Consider the following 10,821-nt stretch of genomic DNA (forward strand, 5'->3'; position numbering starts at 1 on the left):
AAACTCTGAGCAGAAAAAGAGAGTATGAATCAGTGTCTGTATTTATAATAACGCTCCTGTCTGTTGCCAAAAGCCTCGATCATATGTCACTGAGATGCCGTACAAATATAAATCCTGCTTTGGACTTTAGCTCCACCGGGAGTTAACTTAACACACATTTTCCAAATGATTTAGGGGCCCCAGACGGCAGGTTGTGATGAGTTTATGCAGACTGAGAGGGGGGAGAGAAAAATGACAGAGCGGCGGTGTCATGTTTCTGTAAAAGCACTCCAGAGTTTCCTCGGGGCAGGAGGGCTTTCCTTTGTGTTGAGTGCGGGATTTGCATACGATCCTCCCTGCTGCCTGCGGATTGGCCGGTGCTCCGCTAAGCATGTGGAAACACACATCCAAACTTTTCTCAGTTGGAGCCAAACTTTCCTGAGTGGAGGAGGATGGAGTGAGGCAGCAGCTGTATGAGTGAGTAACAGCAGGCAGAGAGAGGCTGGCAGGAACAGACACAGGATGATATCTTAATTATAAGCTTCTGTAATTGTATACTGGAGGTTTATTTTGTTTTGGTTGTGGCTGAAAACTGAAGAAAACATGAATTTGCTCACCATCTTATATGATGTTTGATACGCACAATATTTCTAACTTCTATCTCTAAAAGAGAAGTTACTCCAAATTGTAAACCATATATTTTTTGTTGGTTTTAAGGACTGTCAGTTTAGCGATCAGACAATAGAGTATTGTTGCTTCACGTCATCATGCTGCTGGCTCTGCTTCTGCTTCTGAGTCTTTGCTCTGACGCTCGCTCCTCCGAGCCGTCGTCCATAACCATCCAGTACCGTGTTTGGGAGGAGCAGCCGACAGGAACCCGGGTCGGCCGTCTGGTGGATGACCTCCGTCAGAGGGACGAAGGCGGCCCTCTTGAGGATTTCCAGGTGGTGGAGCACGGATTAGGCCTTCCCTTCTCCGTCAGCACTCAAGACGGGGTCGTCACCACCCAGGGCCGGCTGGACAGGGAGGAGCTGTGCAGCGGATCGGACCTGTGCGAGCTGGCGTTCAGCGTCCTCTACAGGAAGGGCGGTGCTGTCAACTGCCTGCGGGTTCGCGTGGAGGTGATGGACCTGAATGACCACAGTCCCACCTTCCCCAGCGCTCTGCAGGAAGTGGAGATCTCAGAGACGGCTGGCCTCAGGATGCGCATCCCTCTGGACCGGGCCGTGGATCCTGATGCCGGGCCTAATAGCCTGCAAAGCTACTTGCTGTCCGTCAACCAACACTTCACTCTGGATGTAACGGCTGCGCCAGGCGGGACCAAACAGGCTGAGCTGGTGGTGATTAAAGAACTGGACAGGGAGGTTCAGGCCACATTTGACCTGACCCTGGTGGCTTGGGATAAAGGGAACCCCCCCAGGTCCGGGAGCACCTTAGTCCGTGTTAATATTCAGGATTCAAATGATAACAGCCCCGTGTTTGAGGACAGCACCCCTACTGTGGAGCTGTCTGAGGATACAGCCCGTGGGACAACCATCATCAACGTCAAGGCCACGGACCCGGACCAGGGGGCCAACGGGGAAGTGGAGTATTCGATAAGCAAACACTCACGTCCGTTGGTTAAGAAGCTCTTCTTTGTTGACCCACAGACTGGAGCTGTGACTATCATTGCACCTTTGGACTACGAGGTCGAGACCTCTCATGAAGTCATCATTCAGGCCCGTGATCGCGGGCCCAATGCCATCCCCACACACTGCAAACTGCACGTCAAGCTGAGAGATGTGAACGACAACGCACCGAGGATACACATGAACTGGGCTCCACCCAACTCACCTGTGGCGACTGTGCTGGAAGGAGCCAAAGAGGACACCTTCATCGCCCTGGTGATGGTTTCTGATGCTGATTCAGGAGAAAATGGCAAAGTGAGAGCACACATCAAGCAAGGATCAGGGCCTTTTCGCCTTAAACGCAACCAACGTGATAGTTACATCATCGTTACCAACGGCACCCTGGACCGGGAAAAGGAAACGCATTACAACATCACGGTCATCGCCCAGGATCATGGGGATCCCCCGCTGTCGTGCGTCAAACATCTGATCGTTCATGTTCTGGACGAGAACGACAACGCCCCGGTGTTCTCCAACTCCGTCTATAATGCCTCCTTTGAGGAAAACAATGTGGCAGGCTACCGCGCTCTCAAAGTGGAAGCCCACGATGTGGACTTAGAGTTCAGTGGAAGAGTGTCTTACTCCATACGCAACATCAATGAAGTAGAAATGAACCCAATACCCTTCTCCATCCACCAGACCAGCGGTGTCATCAGCGTCCAGAAGCCTCTAGACTTTGAGGAGTCCAACAGTTATACGTTAATGGTGGAGGCCGTGGACCAGGGTTATCCACCTCTCACCAGCACGGCCTCGGTTCAAATCGTCATCCAGGATGTGAACGACAACTACCCAGTCATCAAGGAGCCAAAACCCAGAAACGGTGTGGCTTTTCTAAGTGTACCAGTCAATACGGAGAAGGGGGAGATTGTGACGGAGCTACGGAATGACACAGAAGATGGATCCACACCTTTGCCGATCAATCGCTCGGTTGCAGAGGGGTTTGTTGGATTCCTTGCGTCCACCATAAAGGCCAAAGACCCGGACTCGGGGCTGAACGGACAACTCAGCTACCTCATCACTGATGAAAACCCCAATAAACTGTTCTTATTAGACAAGGCTACAGGTCAGCTGTTTGTTAACACCACCAATGCCACTGAGCTAATTGGGAAAACATTTAAAGTGAACATTGCTGTTTCTGACATGGGGACGCCCAGCCTGACCACCAAGGCAACTCTAGAGGTGACTTTCATCAATCTCAAAGACCACCTGAAGAACTCCTCACCCGGTAACAGAGGTCAGCTCAGCTTCACCATGATGATGGCGATCTGTTTCGGTGCCACCTGCCTGCTGCTGCTGTTGGCCTTCGCTTTGGTGACGACGTTCTGCCGCCCGGAAAAACGTGACAGCCGGGCGTACAACTGCAGACAGGCCGAGTCCACCTACACCCGCCACCCTCGACGCCCGCAGAAGAACATCAGGAAGTCGGACATTCAGCTCATCCCCGTCATCAGAGGCCGAACAGACGACTCTCCTGAGGATGATAGTGAGTCCCAGCCACTGGCCCCGCCTCCATTGACGTCAGACGAGGATCAAACTGAGAGGCAGTATACATTAACGCCGTCCGTCATGAACACCAGCTTCCACTCCCAAGGCTACCCAGAAGGGGATTCCTCCCACCACGGCAAAACGCTCCGGAAACCCGCAAACATCGAACTCGATGGAACTCTGCCGCTGACACCCGCCTCGTCATACAGGACTCTTCGGAAATCCAGGAACGCTTCTTCATCATCTTCTTCAGTCTCTCATTCGAGCACCTTGAAGCGGCCGACTCACTCTAAGGAAGAAGAGGCACAGCAGAGTTCCTCCACCCAGGCGACTCTCCGGAGGCCGAGGACCTCGGAGGGGCGAGGGGGGCCCGAAGCAGAACACCGGCAGATGCTTAGAAACCTGGTTCGTCTGTCCATGGCCGCCTTCGGAGAGTCCATCGAGCTTTCCTCAGCTTCCCCAGAAGTGCAGGTGAGATCTTACCAACACTCCCAGTGCTAAACATTTAGTATTGCTGCATGGTCCTTTTAAGTCAAATAAGATAACCTTTGTTTCTTAATGTGGAAGTCATTGTGCTCAGATAAGGTTTTTAAATCGATCATTAATTTACGTCAAAATGCAAAGCAATGAAGTGCTTCAAAAAATAAGACACAATACAGGTATAAATGACATGAATGCAAGTATACAGTATATTACTTTCATTGGTTTACTACTTTATACTTCTGCTCTTCTACCTAAATACTACGATCTATTTACTAATTACTTTATAGATTCAGAAATTGCCACACAATACTTAGGAACAGCTTATAAAATATGATTATATGGTATATATTTAACATTATCTTTAACGTAAACCATGAGTGGGTTATTGAAGCATTAATTGGCAGTAATTTAGCTAAGAAGTTACATCTTCTAACAATTAAAGCTTCTTAAATGTGAAAATTTGCTGCTTTTGCTTTAAATTATTAGAATATTTCTTGAGTGTTTTCTGCGGTACTTTCAATCTCAATACTTTAAATATAACATATACATGATCCTAGTTGTACTTATAGTTTTCTACTCAAGTACCATTCTCAATGCACTCCAACATGTGTATTTTTACAGTGTGGTATTAGTACTCTTACTGGTTTACTGATCCACCACTGGTTATTTGAGTCTCAGCCTTGTTGTAGAAGAAGTGGGAGTTGCAGGCAAGTTGAAACCTTCAATGCAAGTTTGTCAAACATACTCATTTAGATATCATTAATAATTAAAGTAAACTTGCTGCATGATTTCTTAATGGCTTCTTATTTACATTCTCCACCATAGCATCAACATTAAGGCTAATGCGCCGCCGCTGCTGGCTCTCATTTAAACGCCATTAAAACGTGTGATCACTTCTCTTCCAACATGTGCTTACAGTTAATGTTGCATTAATTAAGTCTCCCCCCTGCAGGCTCTGACATTAATCTGAAGCGAAGTCCATTAGAGAGTGAGAATCTCTCTCCCCCCCCCCCCCCCCCCCCACACACACACACAGCTTCCATTACATTATCCCAGCAGCCTTTCTGCTTTTTCAGCCTCCTGTATAAGACAGCCTAAAGGTGTGTGTGTGTGTGTGTGTGTGTGTGTGTGTGTGTGTGTGTGTGTGGGGGGGGGGGGGGGGGTATATAACAAGCTGATGGATGTCCAAAAAGGCAATGGGTTTATTCAGGTGCTCATGTGTCACAGACAGTAATCCCCCCCACCTCTAACAAACTCTGACAGTCCTTTTTACAGAATATCACATATCAGATTCATATTGAAACCAGGAGTGGAGTGTGTGTGTGTGTGTGTGTGTGTGTGTGTGTGTGTGTGTGTGTGTGTGTGTGTGTGGCGGGGGGGGGGGGGGGGGGGGTTGGATGAGACGAGCCAAAGTAAGCTGGGATGTGTTTGTAGTGTAAGCTAACACCGCTCTCACACGCCGCTCCGTCACTTACAAATGACCCAAACATCACTTTTACTGAGGCTGAGCTGCTGCCAGAGGAGAGAGGGAAACAGCTCGGGCTGAAAGCAGAAACTCAGAGGAGAGCAGGACGTTCTGTTGGTGCAAAGATTCAACCTTTAGAGCAAAACACTAGAACTTCAAAAGTGTAGCTTCACTTTGTGGTTCAATGTGTGGTTAGCATCTTTAATGCTCATTCAGGGTCAGAACTCTGTCTCTACTCGCACTGCAGAATACAGCATAGTCAATTTAGTGGATAATGAGGTTAAACGGATAAATGTGACTTTCATTTCACTTTAAAGGAATGTGGATTAAATCAGGATCATTTCACTGACATACTGAGTGTTGTGTACTACTGGGCTGCTGAACTAAAGCATGGAAATAAGAGTTGAGTGAATGCAAGAGTTTAAGTCAATAAGTAAGGAAGGAAGTATGTAAGGAAGGAAAGAAGGGAGGAAGGTAGGAAAGAAGTAAGTGAGCAAGTAAGCAAGTATGAAGGAATTGAGAAATGAAGTTTGTAGGTAGGTCAATAAGTAAGTACATTTTCTTTAAACATTCAGTGTCAAAGAGCTTCAGGTAGTAGAAATAAGTATCTTAAGGGTTCCTGCTTTGGGGGTTCTAGATTCACTTCAAAATAAAATAAATTCTTGACTTAAAGACAGATGATGACAATATTGGCTCCCAGGAAAAAAAGTCCCCAATATCTTCCCCCTTCTCCTTTATGATTCCATTATTTTCTGAGCAGATAGAGTTGATGACGTTAATAAGAAGAGTAATGGAGGGTGGGGTTTCTCTGCTCATCAGGGATATTACCGACGTACAAAAAGGTAGAGGACAAGTCTTATTAACACTCAAACCCGCGTCACTGAGGGCAAAAGTCACCGCTGACGCCCAGCAGGCCGAACAAAGAGCTCGGGCAGGTCCGACATCCTAACGTAAATCGCATTACAGAGAGGAAGGGGCCTTTTTCTTTTTACCCAGCATCCTCCTCTCCTCTGCCTCCCTCCCAGTAGTCGGCCCAGTTGGCACTCAGCAGCTTCAGACCCCCCCTCCCACCACCAACCCCTCGAGGGTGAAGAGGAAGAGACTAGACGCCCTGGAGGAGGGGGATTTATTGTTCACCTCCACCTCCCCACACACACACACACACACACACACACCTCCCCTACTCCATATTTCAGCGTCCATCCTAGGAGGAAGCTGGCCAGAGAAGAATAGGCTTTTACGCAGAGGCCATTTCCTCTCGCTGCAGCAGCATGCACGTGCAAAAACACACAAATGTCATGCCTAAAACAAAGTCATATATTAGCGTGCAAGGACACACACACACACACACATGCATGCTTTACCCACTGTTTGTGTGTGTTAGTGTGTGTGTTTCCTCCCATGTGTGCAGTGTGTATCCGCTGTATAACAGAGCTGTCAGCAGAACGCTCTCTGCAGTGAGACGGAGGCAGACGCTCGGTTCTCACACTGTGCAACTAAAGAAAATGTTTGTTCACTTTCTACCTGCACTCACTGTTTAACTAGCTAAACCAACACACACACACACACACACACACACACACACACACACACACACACACACACACACACACACACACACACACACACACACACACACACACACACACACTGGTTCAGAGTGATACAGGCAAAACTAAATCTAAGAGAGGATTTGTCCTGTGGAGCTCCAAAGTGAAGTCATGTGACCGTGCTGTAGTTCCTTTATAGCCCAACATTAGCCTCCTTTAGCTTAGCGGTGGTGAGGTGAAGTCATGTGACCGTGCTGTAGTTCCTGTATAGCCCAACATTAGCCTCCTTTAGCTTAGCGGTGGTGAGGTGAAGTCATGTGACCGTGCTTTAGTTCCTTTATAGCCCAACATTAGCCTCCTTTAGCTTAGCGGTGGTGAGGTGAAGTCATGTGACCGTGCTGTAGTTCCTGTATAGCCTAACATTAGCCTCCTTTAGCTTAGCGGTGGTGACGTGAAGTCATGTGACCGTGCTGTAGTTCCTTTATAGCCCAACATTAGCCGCCTTTAGCTTAGGGGTGGTGACGTGAAGTCATGTGACCGTGCTGTAGTTCCTTTGTAGCCTAACATTAGCCGCCTTTAGCTTAGGGGTGGTGACGTGAAGTCATGTGACCGTGCTGTAGTTCCTTTGTAGCCTAACATTAGCCGCCTTTAGCTTAGCAGTGGTGACGTGAAGTCATGTGACCGTGCTGTAGTTCCTGTATAGCCTAACATTAGCCGCCTTTAGCTTAGCGGTGGTGATCCTATTTCTGCTAAATCTGGGGAAATCCCTTTTGTCGTGTCATGCACCTCTCTATAAACTATTAAATAATGTATCTTCAGAGTCATTATTCTAACCCTCCCCTCCTTCTCCTCTCCTCTTCTGCAGCAGATCTCCCAGCTCCTCTCTCTCCTCCGGCAGGGTCAGCTGCAGCCCCGGACAAACTTCAGAGGAAACAAATACTCTCACCGCAACGGCAGGTCAGTCACCATCACCCTCCTCTTCCTCATGATCATCTTTACTTGATATACAATCTTCATCCTCCTGCTGAGCCGACCTCACTCTGTCTCATGTGGTCTGAGGGTTACCGAATGAAAACAGTAAGAGACCTGGGTTTGCTTGGTGGCTGTTTTTAACCACACTTCAAGATGTTATTCAGCTTTCTTACCGTCTTCTTCAGTCAGTCCACCAACACGGGTCACTACACACAGCCACAGTCTCTTCCACTTGACTTCACTCAAACCCTCAAAAGATCTGGATGTGGATTCCTTCCTCCTCTTCTCTTCCTCGGCGTTTGTTTGTTTCCGAGCCAGCTGCAGCTCTCTGTGATCTCTGCTGCGCTCTCTGATCAAATAGCTCTGATAGACATTAAAGGGGGAATGCCACCTATCTTCAAGACTCACAGCTGTTTGTTTCCTGAACCAGGACAGGTTGACTTTGTAGAATCAGGAATCTAAATGGTAGGATATCACCGTTAAAGAGAGGCAGAGTCCCTCCTCTTCCAGTGTCTGCAATGGGACTTTAAGTTAGGAAACATATGAGTAGGAAAAGATAAAGTAATCCTTTATCAGTTTTGATCTGGGCTTGTAATGTTCCTGTATTTGTTACCAGCCTAATCCACCGGCTAGTGGATGTAAATGAGCCTTTTAGCTAACTTTAGCATCATGTGTTTTATACTAACTTGCCCTTAAACAAACAAATACTGACATCCAAATTCAAATTACTGCAAATATGAAATGCAATATTGCACATGGATGAATAAATGCATGAGTAATGAGTGTTGGTATGTGCCATCTGCTGCGTATCGAGCAGTGCTGGTTCCCTTTTGAACTGTGCCAAGAATTACACATTTGATAATTCAAAAGATCATTTTGTAAGTCAAGAAAGAAGTCACTAGAAGTTTGTTGTAGTCCCATCTAGTTTTGTCTCTTGCAATATATATACTCTAGCTAGCTGGGTTACACATATTGATGCAACACCATCTTACATGATCAGTGATCTCTGGTCTGTTTAATCACCAGAAGCAAAATAATGAGCAGTTTCATTGGAAGAGGAAGTGAGTTAGGCCCTTACTCATTTTGGGTGTAGAGTTGTATATTTTAGTTGTTCAATTTAAGACAAACTGCATGTTTTCTAACTCATGAAACTGTCTTTTAAAGTGATGAACAACATATTACATACGTGTAATCCGTGGTACATTTCAAACAGAATCCAACTGTTTCGTCTCTTTCTGTTTACTATATTGTCCTTCATTTGGTCCACTAAAAACTGAGGGACTTTGACTCTCAATAACAAACCGGTTGTAGCTCGTCCTGCATTAGCCTCTCGGAGCGGACGTTAGCTCGGTGTTGAAGTGGTGAGAGACTGATGAGCGTCTTCCTCAGAGTCTCTGACCCACTGACCAGCTGCCACTGAAATAACAGCAACAGACAAACAGGATGAGAAACCCAATGTCACAGGAAGAGTGTCTCATAACCCCAGAAGTGATGAGGTGTGTGTGTGTGTGTGTGTGTGAGGCAGGTTAAAGCAGCTCTCTGTGAGTGATTCAGAGTGTCTGACAGGAAGCAGCTCCGATGAGATTAGATCTGACATCACCTTGATAAAAGCTGGGCTCTGTTTCAGTTCCACACACACCTTTTTGTACCTGTGAGGTATCACAGATCCGCAGACAGTCATATAAATCATTTGATCTTCTTCAAACGGTATGAATCATTTTGGGTAGGCATTGTGGAAGTCCTGACAGACATCAGATCAGAAGAGGCTCATAACTGAAATCCATTCAATTAAATGAGTGATTATAATTGTGTCATTAGTATTAACTCACCACTGTATTATCGCATCATAAAGTTTCTTAAGTATTGATAAATATATTTCCTGTTTTATTGGATTTTAATTAAAAAAAGATTCTATAAATATTGATTTTTAAAACACATTTTATTTAACGTACATATTTGTATTCTTTATAATTTTACTAAAGATTTCACATTAATTAATTTAGTTTGAAGGTATTTATATATTATTATATTTATTAACTATTGGAAATGTTACGTTCACTTTTAATGTTTATTTAAATATTTGAAATGAGTGTTTTTATTGGACATTTTACATTAACTTCTTATGTTTAAATAACATTTATTATTATTTCTTTGTAATTTATTCAACATTTCTCTTTAATATATAATTATTTGTATTCTGTATATTTTTTATAATTCACTGGACATTTTACTTATTAATTTCTCATGCTTGTACTCATAAGCTTATTACATTTTTCAAACAAGTATTTTTTATTTATCCTTTATTTATTTCATTATAAAAGGATTTCTTGGACCTTCTATTTTTTTTAGGATCCTTTTTTAATACTGCCATGGTCTTACAAATTGTCCTTTAGCACATCCATGACTAAATCAAGAACCAGTTATACTAAAACTACCAAGAAGTTTTGTTTGCGGCTCGATGAAAGCAGTCCTCCAACAACGCCATTTCCATTGGTGAAAAATAATGCGTGTTTCTACACAACTATTCAATTTCTTGGCCAATTGTTAAACACATTTGCACCAATTTAAATGGAAATGAAATGGGTCGTTGTTCTGTGTTCCTGCTGTAATACCAACAAACCAGACAGACAACATGTGACCTCTTCCTCAGAGATAATATCACCTCGCAGTCGGATGAGATTTGGATCTTAAATCCCGGAATAAGAAGAGGTTGAGTGTTTGTTTCGGAGTGACTAACTCCTAGCTCGTCTTTATCTGGAGGCCACTTCCTGTCTGAGCCTGCAGCTACACTCTCTGATACTACAGGTCTACAGGTTTAGAGGTGTGTGTGTGTGTGTGTGTGTGTGTGTGTGTGTGTGTGTGTGTGTGTGTGTGTGTGTGTGTGCGTGTGTGTGTGTGTGTGTGTGTGTGTGTCGTTATCAATGGATTTGTCATCTCAAGAATGTTATTTCCGTCTTACATCACTCGAGCAGACCTCTGTTTCTGATCCAACTGTTGACACCGGAGACATGTCTGCTTCTCAATCAAGATTTATGTTCTGTTTTGTTTGAGGAAAAAAGATGCGTGACAAAAAGGCTTTTGGGAATTCAAATGGCCGTGAGGTTTTTAAAGACCGGCTAATGTTTAGTTTCATCCAAAATGTTTTTGACTTTTTTCTGTATTTTTGTTTTTCAGTGCTTTTTCTTTATTGTCCAGGAAAAATGTTTGGAAAAATTCAAAG

The 10,821-nt window shown here is 44.9% G+C and overlaps 1 protein-coding gene across 1 annotated transcript in view; it reads left to right on the top strand.

Annotated features, from left to right (window-relative positions):
• Positions 1-421: 421 nt before the first annotated feature.
• The window catches only part of pcdh12 (protocadherin 12), a 19,350-nt gene continuing 8,950 nt past the window's right edge, over positions 422-10,821 (top strand). The window contains 2 exon segments of the mRNA XM_063877050.1: positions 422-3,602; positions 7,495-7,586. Coding sequence (XP_063733120.1) covers positions 747-3,602; positions 7,495-7,586 — 2,948 coding nt within the window. The 5' untranslated portion in view covers positions 422-746.

The sequence above is a fragment of the Eleginops maclovinus genome, chromosome 23, assembly GCF_036324505.1.
Source record: "Eleginops maclovinus isolate JMC-PN-2008 ecotype Puerto Natales chromosome 23, JC_Emac_rtc_rv5, whole genome shotgun sequence".
NCBI lineage: Eukaryota > Metazoa > Chordata > Actinopteri > Perciformes > Eleginopidae > Eleginops > Eleginops maclovinus.